Source organism: Passer domesticus, chromosome 3 (genome assembly GCF_036417665.1).
Source record: "Passer domesticus isolate bPasDom1 chromosome 3, bPasDom1.hap1, whole genome shotgun sequence".
Classification (NCBI taxonomy): domain Eukaryota; kingdom Metazoa; phylum Chordata; class Aves; order Passeriformes; family Passeridae; genus Passer; species Passer domesticus.
The window spans coordinates 20265823-20282619 of NC_087476.1; the positions used below are offsets into that span (position 1 = coordinate 20265823).

The 16797-nt window shown below is 39.4% G+C and overlaps 1 protein-coding gene across 5 annotated transcripts in view; it reads left to right on the forward strand.

Annotated features, from left to right (window-relative positions):
- Positions 1-16797, forward strand: part of SH3YL1 (SH3 and SYLF domain containing 1) — a 47947-nt gene that overhangs the window by 225 nt on the left and 30925 nt on the right. For 2 of the 5 annotated variants that reach the window (XM_064412057.1, XM_064412058.1), the window contains exons 1-4: positions 12688-12715; positions 13232-13342; positions 14389-14502; positions 15003-15067. In XM_064412057.1, the coding sequence (XP_064268127.1) occupies positions 12691-12715; positions 13232-13342; positions 14389-14502; positions 15003-15067 (315 nt within the window). In that variant the 5' untranslated portion in view covers positions 12688-12690. The other 3 variants (XM_064412059.1, XM_064412061.1, XM_064412060.1) reach the window with 3 other exon arrangements.

The window sequence follows — 16797 nt, forward strand, 5'->3', positions numbered from 1 at the left end:
CGCCCCTGCCCCGCCCGCCTCACCTGCGGCAGGTGCGCGGCTCGGCGGGGCCGCCCGTGCGCCGCCCAGTGAGGCTGCGGCGGCGGCGGCGGCAGGAGGAGAGGAAGCGAGGGGGAGCGGGGCAGCCCCGGCCCGGGCAGGAGTGAGTATCCCGCGGGGGCAGGAGCGAGGGTCCCGGGCCCGGTGGGCTCCGCAGCGCAGCAGCCGCGGCGGGCTCGCAGCCGCCCCCGCACCCCGCGGGCGGAGCGAAGGCTCGTGCGGGCGGGCCGGGCTGCGCTGGCACACCGCAGCCCCTCGTCAGCCGGGGTCGCGGCATGTGCTGCGTCTTCCACGTTAAAATCTAAGAAGCGTCGAATGCGGCTTTGGCCTCGCCAGGCTGCTGGGGAAATTGAGCACAGGGGCGCTTCGCTTTCCAGGGCAGCTCCAGTGTCTGGTTTTTGGTTTATTCAGTTGCATTTTATTTCTGTGTAATATAGACAGGTTATATTTACCTACTATGCATTGTAAGACATATGTATATGCACATCTATTTTTACATTTTATTTATTTTTTTAAAGTATATAAATTTTTAAACTTTTGTACGTATTTATTTCAATTTTTTCTGCTGGGCTATCTCGTACGCTGGATCTGTGTACCTGGCTGGGTTTTGTAACACCAGGAGACGCAGCCCCAGCACGGCAGGGTGTGGCCAGGACTGGATTCCTCTGCTGCTTTTTAAAGACTTGCTTGGCTGGTCTTCTGGTCAAAATGCAGCAGTTTGAAGGTTAAATAAAAAATGCCAGATTCTTAATTTTGTGTCAGATCTGTGACTTGCAAATGAAAGCTGAAGAGCTTATATAACGTTTGCTGCGGAATGGAGCAAACTGCACATTTCCTTTTGTGCAGCTTGAAATGCTATCCTGCATACGCTGCTTCTTTTGTAAATACGGTTGTACAGCCACTTTTTAAAAATGTTCTAGTTGTTTGACTTTGCAGTGGAAGGGATTGGTAATCAACAGCGTGGTTTTTGTCCCCGGTGCCTGCAGCATCCCGCTGTTGTCGGGCCAGCTCTCAGGTGCTGGGGTGTGAGGTGGAACCAGACCGGGGCCAGGGCTCTTCCCACTTGTCAGACGTGGCCTTGGCAAAGGAGGGTGGGCTGAGTCACTTGTGGCATTCTCACGTGTGGCTCTGCCATACTGTAGCTGAGCAGGCAGAGTGCCTTCAGTCCTGCTTTCTGTCACATGCAACCTTTGTGGTGTCGACACTGGAAGCGGATTTCCCCCTCCAGCCCCGTTCCTGTGTTTGTGGGTTGGGCAGGGTGAGGCTCTGTGTAGAAGCGAGTGCTTTGAAAGGCCGTCCTGGAGTTCCTATAAAACCCCCTGTTTGTAGCTTGCATGTCACATGTAGGCACATGCCTAGCTGTAATTTTGAGGCCAAGTCTTTCATGTTTCCCTGTCTTTGGGAGGGAACTGGGGAGGATCCTTAAGTGTTATTCCAGTGTTAATTGAAGGGATTGTCAAGCATTGGAACAGGCTGCCCAAGGAGGTGGTGGAGTCACCATCCCTGAAGGTGTTCAGGGAAAAACTGGACGTGACACTTATGGCTGTGGTCTAGCTGACACAGTGGTGTTTGGTCAGAGGTTGGACTTGATGACCTCAGAGGTGTTTTCCAGCCTAAATGATTCTCTCATTTTCAGCCTGCAGCAGTGGAAGAGAGACACAATTTTTGTCTTCTTCAGCTAATGGCTACTTCATGCCTTTGAAATGGACTGTGGCAGAATTCAGTGTTGTCCATGGTTTCTCACCATTAAAAATTACTCTTTCTGGTGTAATAAGCTGTCCATGTTTTGGGGGCTTTTGAAGCAGTTCTTGCATTGTTGTAAAAGAGCCTCTAATGCAGGGCTGTTATGAAGGATAACTTGTATGACTTAGTGAAGGAGAAACGCTCTTGTGAAGAAGATAATTTAAGAACTTAGGAAAAACTAGAGTTCTTCTAATTCTTGATTAATGAATATCAAGTATCTTCACTTTTTAAAAGTTTATTTGTTTTAGCTTGAATAAATATTTCTTGTGTGTTTAATTGTAGGAATTAATTAGTTGTGGGAATTGGTGACTTCTTAGATTTGATTCACACACATAGTGAATTGGGACATCTGTGAAGTGTGGAAATGACAATCAGAATGATGGTAACAGTTTTCTTGACAGAAGTGTTAAGTATTGTCATTGGGAAGTAAGCAGAATCTGTATTTTGTTTAGGCAGTTAATATTTTTTCATGGTAGCATAGAGGGCTATGTGTACTGCACATCTGGGTTTCATATTACATTTTTATTCTCTCTGTACTTCTGGCCTTGGTGAGAAGATAAACAAGATGTTTGTTTGGGATTTTTGTACAAAAACAGCCTTGTTTTAGTTAGAACTTTCATTTGCAAAGGGTAATAATGTTAATATGCTTGGGTTGCCCTGAAGTTTATTCTTAATTATTGAAATACAGTTAACAAGTCAAAATTAAGATTTCCTTTGGGATTTTCCCCTTACCCCACTGTCTAAATTTCACATATCATACCAACTCCTGTATTAAGATGACACAAGGTGGAACTGAATTTGTAGCTCTGACTTAGCTTCAGTCATGCTGCTTATCTTACTTGTTGGGTAGGACCTCTTTGGTGCCAATTGTTTACACATCCAACATATTATGATAAATGTATATGAAAGACTTGCTAAAGGGTTTCAAGTGGACAGCATCCTGGGGCATGGGTGTGGGCTGGATAGGTGTGGTGGCATGTTTTGAGCCAAAGCCTGCAATTCTTGTAGTACAAATTCTTGCTAGAGTTCACACATGAGTCTCAGACAACCCCCAGCACAACTCTGCCTTTTGTGCATGATTTGGAGCACATCACTGTCGTCTGTATTCTTGAAAATGATGTTTTATGATTCTTTTTGCACAAATGGAAATGCCACTTGTGTTTATCCTTTCTTCCAGTGCAAAGGCTACAACTTGGTTGTAGAACTGTGGGCTTGGGATTTTAGTATTGCAATTGCTAAAAGTTGCAAGTATTTTTGAAGACTTTTAGCTACAGGTATTCCACTGCTCTGCCTCCTATGCAGCTGGACAGATGTCTAAAGTCACTTTTGGAACAAATCCTCTGTGCCTCAGGCAGGTCTCAACTCTCTTCACATGCCGCAGTTCCTTAGAAATAAGGAACATCACCTAGTTGAAACATCTTGCATCTACAAGAGAAACACATTTTTCTGTAAAGTACATTTTTCAGCTTTGTCACTCTCATTTTACCCTCATATATTTCAGCTTTCATCAGAATAGGAGATGAGAGGAAATTCTACATCCCTAATTAGCATTTTCTCCAAGCTGACTTCAGTACAAAAACTGCTGGGAACCCAACTCATCAAATGCTTTTGATAAGGCAGGAGAATGTTACAGGGCTTTTTTTCCTTGACTTTTCTCAAGGAAACAGTTAATTCAATATGAGACTGAGGTCTCATACCACATAAAGTTACAAAGTGATCAACTTTGTGTTTGAATTAATGAAGTTCTTTCCTCTCACTGAAGAAAAGTTATAAAAATTATGCTATGATGAAATGGGGTATGGGTTTTTTACGTGTTGTAGGATTATTTTACTATTAAAAAAATGAATATTTCATGTGAAAAATATTGAGCTCCCATGATCTAGAAGTGCATACATAATTTCTTGCAAGATTTGAAAAGGCAGGTTGTAAACACTAGAGCTGACCAAAAATCTTTTATGCTTTTGGACACTATACATGACAATAGTGACACTGATACAGCTCACAAGGATTATTACTTTTATCACATTTCATACCATATAATTTATATCAGGTAGCCTGTGCAAAGACTAAGCTTATTTTGGATGTGTTATTTTTATATAATTATTGCATTTCAAATGAATTTTGCTTTGCTTTCCAAAAGGTCATCATCTAACATCTCAATTTATATCTCTGTAAGCCTGAGTTTACAAAATACCTGTGCTTAGAGGACAACAGCCTAAAAACTTGACCTTGAAGTTTACTTACTGCTTTAAAAAAGTCATGGCAGAAAGCCTTAAACATACATTCAGTGTTTATCCTCAGCAAGTTTTTGCTGATGACACAAAGCTGAGCAGTGCCATTGATACAGCAGAAGGACAGGATGCCATCAAGAGGGACCTTGACAAGCTGGAGAAGTGGTACATGAGAGCATCATGAAGTTCAACAAGTCCAAGTACAAGGTGCTGCACCTGGGTCAAGGCAATCCCAGATACAGGGATTGTCAAGCATTGGAACAGGCTGGGAGAGGAACTCACTGAGAGCAGCACTGCTGAGAAGGACTTGGAGGTTATGGCAGACCAATGCTGGACATGAGTTGGCAATGTGGCAGTGTGCCCCTGCAGTCCAGAAAACCCGGCTGCACCCTGGGCTGCATCCAAAGCAGCATGGGCAGCAGGGCAAGGGACGGGATTCTCCCCCTCTACTCTGCTCTCATGAGACCCCCCGTACAGTGCTGCTTCCAGCTCTGGAGTTCTTAGCACGAGGCAAATGTGGACCTGTTGGAGCAAATTCAGAGAAGGGCAACAGAGATGATCAAAGAGATGAAGCCCCTCTCCTGTAGAGCCAGGCTGAGAAAGCTGGGTTTGTTCAGCTTGAAGGACACCTCCAGGGAGAGAGGTGATGCCTAAAAGGTCTTTTTACACAGACAGATGGTGACTGAACAAGGAAGGCGTAGCAATTTTAAATGAAAAGAGGGAAGATTAGACGTTAGGAATACATTCCTTACTGTGAGGGTGGTGAGGCACTGGGAACAGGTTGCCCAGAGGAGTTGTGGATGCCTCGTTCATGGCCACATTGGGTGGGACTTCGAGCAGCCTGGTCTAGGAGAAGGTGTCCTTGCCTGTTACAGGGGGCTGTATGATCTTTCAGGTCCCTTCCAACAGAAACCATTCAGTGACTCTCCCATAAAGGCTGTGAAGAGTTGCTCCTCTGAGAGTACTAGCTAATGGTGCATAGTGCCCATGCAGGCTGGGTGAGGCAGCTTGCCTCTCCAGGTTTAGACTTACAACTGAGTATTTTAATTTTCGTAACTCATAGTAATATATTTTTAAAAAACTTCCTAGAACACACATACACAAAACCCCAGAAACTCAAATCTACAGTCTTCTAGAGATGAGAAAAAAAGGAAATCTGCTCATCTGTCTCCATTGCTTCATTTCTATCAGTGAAAGGCCTCCTGTGTTTGAAATGGTTATTTTCCCAGTAAAGACTTGTGATTCTTTGTATTTTGGGTTGATTTCATACTGTGTGTTTGCATGCCAAAATCCAAACCCAGATGACTGTGTTACTTCTTCTTGTCTGGCTTAGCTGTCTTGCAGTAACCACATACAGATGTAATGCAAGTTTACGTAAAGGTTTTCGGAAGTATTAATGGCATTTTTATTCCTCCCTCCACACAAATTGCTGTGATTTAAATGTATAAATAGATGTAATTGTGGAAATATAATTATGGAAATATAATCACAAATATTATTATAATTTCTAATTATAATGTTATACTCCATCAAAAAGTTCTTCAAAATACTGTAAATATCTCAGCTTTCTATATTGATAGCAGTGTCTGTGAGATTCTTCTCTTTGAAATATAGACTTGTTGGGCTGTTTTCCTTTTAGAGAAGGTGCTATCTTCTGTTAGGTGTCATTCCTTTTGCATATTTGAGTTCTTGAAGGCTGAATTTAGTTGTAACTTCAGTATGCTCATGAGGTTTTTCCTGGGCACAGGCTGTCGTCAGCAGCTAACTTTAGCAGGGTATTGCAGGTAAAACAAGGAAAAACAGGCTGGTTTTAGCATGGGTACGAGTGGGTTGTGGTTTTTTTTTCATTTTCAGCTTTATTTTTAAGCACTTCTTTTACTTCCGCTCACCAGAGTGTTTGGACAGAATATATTTCTATCTGTCTTAGGTAAACCTTAAAACACTTCCAACTCCTTGATTTCTGTATGCTGTCAGCTGCACGTTCTGCAGACCTTTCAGGTTTGTTCTGCCTCTCTCACCACTACCAGTGCCAGCTTAATGCAATGCCATCGAGTAAACAATTTGTAATCCAGGGTGGGGAAGGAGGAAAGTGTAGTTACATTTATTTACAGTATAAAAACCATTAGGGTTGTGAAAGCACACATTAGAGTCTTCCAGTGCAGCTCACCTGACACTCTGCAAGGCCAGTGCTTCCTGTAGTACTTGCACCGTGCCATAACTCGTACTGTCTGACAGATCACTGACAGATCAATGATTTCTCACACCAGTGTTGTTGATGAGCAGTGAAGCATGTAAGCTGGTAAAACTTCAGGAAACCAAGTGATAAAGATCATCATAGAAATATATGAGCATAGTGCAAAACTTCACTGTAGAGACCCTGTTTTTTACTTTTCAGCACTGCTTCCATTGCCTTACACTCCTGTCTCCCTTGGTGTTCTCCAGATGTGTATGTCAGAATTGTACAACCTTGCCCATTGTGTCAGTAATGCTTTCCCATTCCCTGCTACTGCTTCCATAGACTCCTTGCCTATACCATAAGTGGATGTTCAAAGTGTACATTCTGAGCCTTTCCTTGTTCATGGTCCTTGGAATCTGGAGGAAACAGTATCTGCTTGTTGTTGTTGGTACCAAACCAGGAGTAAGGAGCTCAGGCTCTGACAATAGTAGTCTGCTGGATTTCAACTAAAGAGGGTCATTATTACCTTTATTTTTTAACAGCCTTTTCCTGTAGGTTCCTTTTCAACTTATTCTGCTACTTAAACTACTTAAATTTCCTTAAACTCTACAGATCTTTTCTTGATATTTCATTAACCTGGATTCTTTGCTTTCAATCACTGGCTTCAGGTGTTGGAGATCATAAATGGAGAGAGACTCACAGAGGCATGTTTAGCAGAGGCTGCCGCTCATCATGCACATCTCTGTATTGCATCACATTTTCTTGGGCTGGGCAAATGCTTACGAAGCACATCTGGCATGCTGTTTGAGGAATTCCAAGTACCAGATGAATCCCAAGGCTGGAGGTGGCTACCACAGTATCATGTTGTTACACATTTGTGGAACCAAAATTGCATTAATCTCTTTAATTGTAGTGCCAAATTGAAATTTCTTGTTTAGGCCCTTTTCCAGTGCTGCACAGTCTTGTTTTTCAGGTTTCTCCTTCCCATTAAAATGTTGTTCTTTAACTTGTCTTGACTATGCGAATTTTCATGTTTATGAATGTACATGATTTTGAATGTTCTCTGTTCCTATAAGCCTTTTAGCATTGATGTTCCTGATGTAACCATGGGTATTTGCAAATCAGCTATGCCTTAATGTATTCTTGTGCTATTTCTGTATTTTTTAGTGAGGTGAAAGCAAACACTGAATGGCGCTCATAGAGGTATTTGTCATTGTTTTTCTTCTTTTTGTAGCCAAAAAACCCCACAAAACCACTTTTCACCAAATACTTCAAAGCTCAAACATACATGGGCAACATATGTGTGAAATCTGCATGTGAATCTTTGTCTCCCCTTTGTCATCTGTTCTTTGAAACTGTACCTTGGATGTTTGGGTTCTCGTAATGCCACTAGGCTTTATTTCATCTGTTCATATTCAGCATAATTTTGATTGTATCAGAATTAGTTATAGCTTTTAAGTAAAAAGGCTTTATTTATTCTTTAATGCACCTTGCTCAGATAATTTCACCAAATGTTCAGCCAGAAAATTATTACTGTTAGTCAGAATGTAAATTAGAGGCTGACGCACTTGCCTCATCAGCTTACAAATTAAGCAGTTAATCAATTTTGGTGTGATATTCCCCCATGGGGTTTGTGTTGCTGACTCACATATGCTCAATATCTTCTCCTTTCAACAACAAGCAGGAGTGCAAATGAAGCTTGCTCCCAGCTGAGCATTCGCTGGTCACGGCATTCCAAATCCATCAGTCAGTGTATCCTCCTGATAGATATTATTGTCTTATTGCTCCTGGTTGCCTCTTTCCTGAGCAGTGCTTGAATACCAAACAGACAATTAGATATGCATACTTAAAAGCTAATAGTGAAGACAGTGCTACAGGGTTATTGCGTATGCTATTGATGGGGTAAACGGAACACGGAAATTCTGCTTATGTCTGAATATTTCATACAGTATTTTTGTTAAAAAGCAGATGTGTCTATATGATTTTTTCAATAGACTTGTGATATTAAATGAATTTCTAAGGAACTAATTTTACAAACTAAATCCTAAGGCAAGCTTGAGGGAGAAGAGGATAAGTTGATAGATGAACAGAAGCTGGAATAATTTGTGAGCTCGCAGAAATCCCACTTACAATTTGGTCTGTTTACAGAGTGATTAAAATAAATAGAAGTAAGAATTTACTCCTCTGCCTTCACTCTAATATTTTTTTTATTTCTGTTGTATTTTGGGACAGATGCCACCTCTGCACCACAGTGCAAACCTCTGTGTCCTTTTTTTTTAAAGTGAATAGTTTTGAATTGTCTGACATATTTGTGCTATTTTTTTATGTACTAGGGTTTTTTTATTTTGCCTTTGGACAAAGTTTTATGAAATTGATCTAAAATTAAATGTTAAGAGTCAGGCCTCAGCCATACTGTATATACACTTTATATCAAATCATTAAACTGCCTTGTTAGTGTTGATTGTTGACTCTGTCCTTACATAATCCTGAACTCTGTTGACAAAATCCTGAGTGTGGCATAGCCCAAGAGGGAGAGCCAAGCTTCCCCCTTTCCTCAGTGATAAAAACTATATTTCTTCTGCTGTGGTTCTAGCATTCACCAAAATGGGAGTCCAGCCAGGCATTATCAGGCATCATATTATACATAATTGAGGTCAGGGTGTGGATTTGTTTGGGTTTGTTGGTTTTTTTTGTTTTTTTTTTAAACAGGTCATCTGTTCCTCAAGGCTCCTATAGGCATCCTGCCAGATCTTTAGTATCTAGATAACATTATGGAAGTAAATAAAGGAACTCAAAGTGAGCCACTGGGGAAGGAATCATATGGTTACCACTTTGAGTAACTGTGTTGGTTTGCAGCATGCAAGTGCTTAATCAGGTGGCTTATTCATCCTGCCTGTTGTTAAATCCTCTCTGTGCAATTTTTGCTTGCCAGTTAATGTCACTTTAATTTTCATACTTGCTACTGTCTAAGTTTAAATCTTACTTGCCACCTTTCTCTACAAGGTATAGCTTTAAACTCTTCAGTTGGTAGCATGTTCAACCACTTTATTTTTTTCTTCCCTTTTTTCCTCCTTCTGTACTTCTCTTGTGCTGTAGAAATATCACCCATTTCATAGCTTCTGAAAGTGCACAAGTCTGGCCACATGCAAAGTAACTGGCAGAATGCTGTTGTCAAATCCACCTGCTTGTCTTAGTCAGAAAAATAATCCTGCATTACTTTAGTCTGTGACAGGAAGGGAAAAAGTAAGGGATAATGGAGTGAATTCCTGTGACTACCTAAAGAATGCAGAAGAAATAGCTACCCAAGGAATGCAGAAGAAATAATGATGTAGGAAATAAGTGATACAGGGAGAAAATGAAGTTTCTGATCTTTTGAGGATTGGAAGTTAAGCTTTCCTGTGCTTGCTGTTGTAGAGTACAGCTGGATGAATGTCTCTCCAGTTTCTCCATTCCCTGGTGATAAAGGTACCCCATACCATGTGGCACAAAAAAACCCCCAAAAACAAACACCCAAAAAATCAAACAAAACCAATCAAAAAACAAAACAAATCAAAAAAAATGGGGATAAGCCCCAAAAAACCCTTTTAGAAAGGTTGGCGTGGAAATATCTAGTTTTTAATTTGCTTAACTAATGCTATTTTTCTGTGCAAAATTTGTATTTTAAAATACAGTTTTTGGAATCATAGTGCAGGAAAGTCATAGAATGGTTTGGAGCTGAAATGAAAAAGGGCATCTAATCCAACCCTTCCTGCAATAAGCAGGAACACTTGACAAGAGCAGGTTGCTCAGAGAGGTGAAGGAACAGTGAGGTAGTAACTGTTACTTTTGCTGACTCCTCAAGTTCAGCTTCAAATTGTCTTCAATTAAATAGTACCTCCTATGTGCACAGTGGCATGCACATAGTGTTTTCTGATAGCTATCAAATCTTTCTGAAGCAATTCTGAATCTGAAATCTGAAAATGCTTACAAAACTGTATTCTGGTTTTATGTTTTTTCCGACTCTATTATTCCTGTTTGCAGACTTTCAGGTCTGAAAACACCTAATTTTCTCAATGGATTTTGCTAAGGAATTTCTCTTCTAATCTGTATGAAATATGAGCTGCTTTTTTTTTTCTTTTCTAGTAGTAGGAAGAATAATTGGAGATGTTTTTCCAAATTCTGAGATTAGCCAAAGAGAAGCAAAGGGCGGGAAGGAATGCATGGGTAAACAAGGAAGAAGAGTTTGAGAAGAGCACAGAAGTTTATTTTATTTCTCTCATTTAGGAGCTGGATAATGCTTACTTTTGATCAGTAATGTTTTTTAACTCACCAGTATTTTTTATCTCCAGTGTACAGGTCTTCTTTTCATTATCTTGATCACTTTGCTAGAAGTCCTGCATGGTCAGGCACATAAATGTCCATTTTACCACAGTCTAATCTTACTGAGCCATGTGAAAAATTAAGTACCATGAAATGTGTGTTCTGGGTAGACTGGATAGGTAACCCTTCCCAAACTCAAGACTTGCAAAGTATCTTAAGTGAAAACCTACATATATAAGTGGTCACCTGATTTTGCAAATGAACATGCACTGTGTATTACAATGTTAATTATTAGTTACAAATTATAATATGCTAGGTTTATTCTTTGTGCCTTCTTGAGCACAATGGTGTTGCTTTCTGGAACTGCCTTCATACAGAAGCAGAAATCTTATTTTTCTCTTACAACATGCTGATCATGTTTGCCCTCTGACCTTGAAAATGCAGTGTGAAGTACAAACAACAGAAATAAAGGAGACACTTGCATCACCCCAGTTTGTTAAACTACCAAAAGCAATTGTGAGTCATGTTTTATTTGAGCTACACTGGCCTCTCCTTGCTATGTAGCCAGGTTCCAGCCTGGCTACATAGCCTTCCAACCCAGAAGAAATGCATGTTCAAAACTCCTGAAGCAGTTTGACAATTTTAGTACTGTAACAGTCAGAGAAAATTAACATGCCAAGAACTTTTCAGAATATCCTGAGCCCTTAGAGCTTCACCTTCTCCTATCCCCTCACACTTAGGGTCTTGACTATTGTCTTAATTTTCTGAAAAGAGAAGGGATTATTAGGAGATAGAATTAATATTTCTACTCTGATAACTGCAGTATGGTTTAGAGTCTGTCACATTCTATACATTTCCTTTTGTTCCCAGAGGGGCTGATATTTCTGCACAGCCTTCTGATGGCTGATGTAACTTCAAACTCTCCAAGGTTGTACCTGCTACATTTTCACCAAAACAAATTGTTCCTTCAAGCTGCCTCTGGGGAGCTAATCCAGACATTCAGCTTTCAAAATCTCTCTTGTTCTTGGAATCTTCCTTTTTGCCTGGAGAACATACCAGAGGAATATTCTCTTTGAAAAATGGAGGTGTATCATAGTCTAGCCAAGGGAGCTGGGACAGAATCCTGGCTATGCTGCTATGCTCTTCACTAGGTCTGAGCTGAATTGCTCTCTAAGCTTCATTGATGTAGCCTTAAAATGTATTTAGTCCTCACTTTCTTGGTTTTAGGTGGGAATGTTGTCCAGAGTGAAGAGGTGAATGAATGTTCAGGGAATGCCAATTAAAAAAATCCACTTTTGACTGAATGTTGTTTCTCTAAGCACAGTATTTTTTAGATGTTTGTGAATTTAGGAACAGTAGAATTTTATGGGAATGCTGGTGCTAATTTTTTCAGAGATGTGATGTGAGACTAGATGCATCTTTCTTCTGCAATATATTTATGTGTTAGTTGTATGGTTTGGTTCTGCTAGATTTGGAAATAGTGTTATCTTCAGACAGGAAAACAAGAATAATTTAGGTAACTGAGGGATTTTAGTAGATATAACAATCAAGACTAACTATTATCTCTTTAACTGCACTAAGGCTTCTTTTTGCGTATCGACAGGTGAAACATTACTATTCCTACATATAATGGTATTTATCATGCTGCAGAATATTAGTAATTTATAATACTTGATTCTGTGTAGTCATTGACTAGTGACAACAGATCTAGTAGATCAAAATGGAATAAACACACTTCTGTAGACTTTATGGTCTTGTCCGTTTGGAGGGTAGATTTCAAGATTTTGTGTGTTTGCTACAGTACTCTGCAGCTTTATAAAGTACACATAATTTATCTCTAATCTGTGCTTTTTCCTCAGTTGAAATACATGAGGGGCTTATGTTAGATCACATTGGAAAGAAAATACTGGTAAGACCTTCAACAGGAGGTAGATCTCCAAAGGAAATTTCTTGGTCTGGAACTGAATTTTGTTCACTTTCAGAACATGCCACATGTTTAGCTCTGTAAGAGAAGTGTCCTGAAGAGGTATGAAACTTTTAGGGTTCTTGAGTCAGCAGTTGCCTGTTCTGCTGTTTGAAGGACAGCAGAGTTGACAGTGATATAGAGAACAGCAGTTAGAATGATCAGGGGTGGAGCAACTACCTGAGGAGAGACTAAGGTTGAGACTCCTGAAAGAGTGGAGAAGGCTGGGGGCTTTGACCATGTGTAAAAGCATGAAGGTGATAGGTAAGTTGAATGCATTAGGTATTCACCAGAACTTGTAATACTTGAACTAGCAGGCATTCACTGTAACTAGCAGATTGATTTAAAATAGAGCATGTATTTCTTTAAGTAGGAGGTAAACTGCTGCTGCAGGAATTCCAATAGCAGAGTATCAGCAGATTGAAAAGGCTTTAGACAAATTTGTGTGCAGTAAATCTATAAATAAATGGTGACAGGAACAGCAAAGGATGTGTCTCAAACACCCTTGCTGTGACTAGTGTGGATTCTGAACATGTGAAAGAGAAAGAGATTACATAAAAGAATCAGGCTTGTGTGTTTTATTAAGTGGAGTCTTCAGTTGAAATTGTCAGAAACAAAATGTGGAACTGATGCAGAAATGACTTCTTATATTCACATGTTCTGTTAGATTTGATTTACTCTTTATTTGTAAAGAACTACTTTTCCCATACAAATGATACTGGTTTTTTTCATATGAGATATCCTAAATTGACCATAATTTATTTATTTCATGTTTTACAGTGAACAACCCTATACCTTCCAACCTGAAGTCAGAAGCTAAAAAGGCAGCTAAAATATTACGAGAATTTACAGAAATAACTTCCAGAAATGGACCAGATAAAATCATACCACGTGAGTAAATAAAATGCTTTGTTTCAGCTAAAACCATCAGCACTCCCTGTGTTGTAGTCATGCTGTCTTTACCAATTCCCTCTGTTTCCACTGACCACGACTTAGAGATTAATGAAAATTTTGGGTGCCATAACTTCTTTGAAAATATTTTGGAAGTGAAGGGTTTCAGTTTGCTATATTCTTGGCAGTGTTTACTTACTGGGAGAGATCTTTTGAATGCTTACTGCTACAAGGTACCAGCACTGGAAGGTTTCCCCCGGGATGGATGGACTGTGTCATGCTCAACCCTGTAAATGTTTTTAAGAACATTTGTGTATGTTCTTAAGAACGTGTGTATGATCTTAAGAGAGAACCTGGTCTAGGAGCTCTAGCTCTTGAATATCTGTTTTGATTGGAATTAGCTAGGTGAAAATAAGTTGAAGCAAAAAAATCAGGGTGATTTTCCTTTTGGTTCAGCACTCTTATTTGCTGCTGTCCTCCTTATTTTTGCAGTTGTTACTCTGTGTTTCTCCTAGTGTCTTCCTCCACCTGGTATTGCTGGTTGTGGTTTTAAATCCTTAACTTTTATGTTCTGGAAGGTCTGCATTAAGATTTGCAGGATGATGACATATTGGTATTTGCCACTAACACTGTCTAATGATACAAGCTTGTTAGGCTGCTCTGTGTTGGTGTGATTTAAATTTGGACTCCTCCAAAAATTTGTGGAGACATGGTTGTTAGCTATTCACTGCCTGTTTTCTGTTTGTCTTGCCAAGGGTACTCACACACAAAGTGTGTGGCACTAAACAAACTAATTCTGTGCAAGCTAATCAGGACAGGCGGAGCAGTTGTGACAGTGTAGAGATTGTCACAGGCTATGTGACCTGCAGCTGGGTTTGCTGTTCATTGTGGTGGGTGTCATTATTAGTTCAACTTTTTTGCAGTTTTCTTTCAGCTTTTGATTTGATTATTTGACTTTTGTGTTCATATTTGTTAAATATTGAGTTTTGTTTTACCCTTCTCTTAGAACTTCTCTCTATTTTGAATAAATGATTTTGCTGTTTCAGCTCATGTAATAGCTAAAGCCAAAGGCCTTGCAGTTTTGTCTGTTATCAAAGCTGGATTTTTGGTGACCGCTCGAGGTGGAAGTGGAATTGTATTAGCTCGTCTTCCTAATGGAAGTAAGTGGGTATTTTCCTTTTGTACTTCATGAGAAGTTAATTTAAAAAGATAAAAATATATTTTTTCATTCTTCTTTTCACAGCATAAAACAGGAGATGTGTGATGAGTCAGGCAAGTAGGTGACAGGTGTGACAGTGTTTGGTGTGAAAGCTGTTTTCAAATCTTTGTACCTTTGTTTGACCAAGTGTAAATCTTTCAGTATCTTTGTGGAAAATAATGAAATATAAAAGTACATAGTATAAAATTCATTAGAAAAATTTATTATATCTGATTATGAAGAAGTATATGATAAATAATTTTTAACAAGGAATTGTTTAGATTGTAAGGGTTTGTATTTCTTAAATCCTTTCCTGTAGGATAAAGCATTATGATTCTATTGTAGTGGTTTTGAACATAGTTTTAAATAGAGAATTTGTTAGCATTTTTAACTGTAATAATGAAGTGAGTACTTGTAATATATGGTTAAAATTCCATAAATTTATCTTGTTTTGCACAACAGCCTGGTCTGCTCCCTCTGCAATAGGAATTGCTGGTCTTGGTGGTGGATTTGAAATTGGAATTGAGGTATGGTTTTGTATTTGAAATACTTGTTGGTAACTTTTTTTGCAAGAAATTAAAATACATTTGCAAAGATCTAAATGTTAGTGAGATAGTAGAATCTATTTCTATGTACAAAAATATTATTATGAAATCCATTTATGCAAGACATACAAAAGAGGGGTTTTGATTCCATCAGTCAAATTGTTAGAAGACATTTAGATGAAAAAAATTGACATGACACTAATTTCCTTGATTTCTCACTTCTAGCAGACTGAATTTTTCACTTACAGAGAGCTTCCTGTCAGTGTCCCCATATAAGACAATTGAAGTTAATTGAAAAAGCATCCTATACTTAATAGTGTGTCAAATGCTTTGCTAAAGGGTACAGGGACTCCATCTGGCAAGAATCAGTGTAAAGAACTGAAGTAAATGGAGTCCCCTTAATGTTACTGTATTTCACACATTTCCCACTCACACTTGTGGTTACTGACATGACCCTTCAGTCTGAAAGAACCAGTGATACCTCTCCTGAAGGAATACTACAGAAAAGGAGTCAGTTCCATCCAGCAGAAATGCTTAAGTAAAGGACTCCCCTCACATTCAGAGAAACCCTGGTGAGCTGAGCCCTAACAGCGCTCTGCCTCTGCTTCCCATTTCTTCTTCCTCACAGCTCCTTCACACTTAGATGTTTTCATCTTTTCTCTGCTTCCCCACACTAGCTTGCAGACTCATCCTTCTCTTTGCTTAGCTTTTGTTCTGCTGATTCCCAAAGAAAATCAGAGTAACAATACACTGCCAACAAGATCTCTTGCAATGGCCATTTGCTCTTCAGGAGAATCCATGTGTGGATGACCTGGGTGATCCATGCCAGCCCCCAGTACATCTACAGCTAGCCAGCCACCCTGTCCTGGCAGCCAGTCAGCCAGCACTCACATACAGAGCAATAGATCAATATTTCATTCTCTCCTCATTGTTCACTGTGTGATCTCAGGCATTATTGCATGCACTTTTTAAATGATGATGTGAATACAAAATCATTAATTTTTGTAAGGGATTTTCATTGGTTTTCATGACTACAGGATCTGAATGCATTACAAAGTGTTCACTGAGCCCCAGAGTTTGTTTTGTTGTGGGGTTTGTTTGTTTTTTTCTTTCTTTTTAAGCCTCTTCATGTGTTTTAATTAATCTATGAAAAATTTTCTTTTAATATCCCCACCTGATATTTTAGATAATGTAGACATTTCCTATTGATACTGAATCAAATAATTGCAATACAGAAGCTACTTATGAGAGGAGTTTTTCTCTGAGTAATACTGTGCCATTCTATTGAAATTTTAGTTAGCTTACAAAATGCTGTTTCCTTGCTGACGTTATTATAACACAATCTTTTTTATTTCTTCTAGAAAATATATGTTACTCAGAAGTACCTGAGTGACTTAGGAGCCTAGAGTCCCATTTCAGCATTCTTCTAGTCCTATATACACTTAGATGTTTTCGAAACTGGGTGAAATTTATTCCTGTAGGAGAGATTATAGTTGACATAGTTGTGGTGATACTTATGGATGTTTTTTGAAAAAAGGAGATCACACTTCAGAAGTCACAGTGACTTGGTACTTCAAATTAAGGACCAGTTTTAAAATTTATATAAATGCTTTCCTTGAAGGCTTTCTCACTATGGATTTGCTTTTCTTTAACAATGGATTCATCCTCTTAATGGGTAAGAGGAGGAAGCAGTATCCTAACAGATGTTCTCC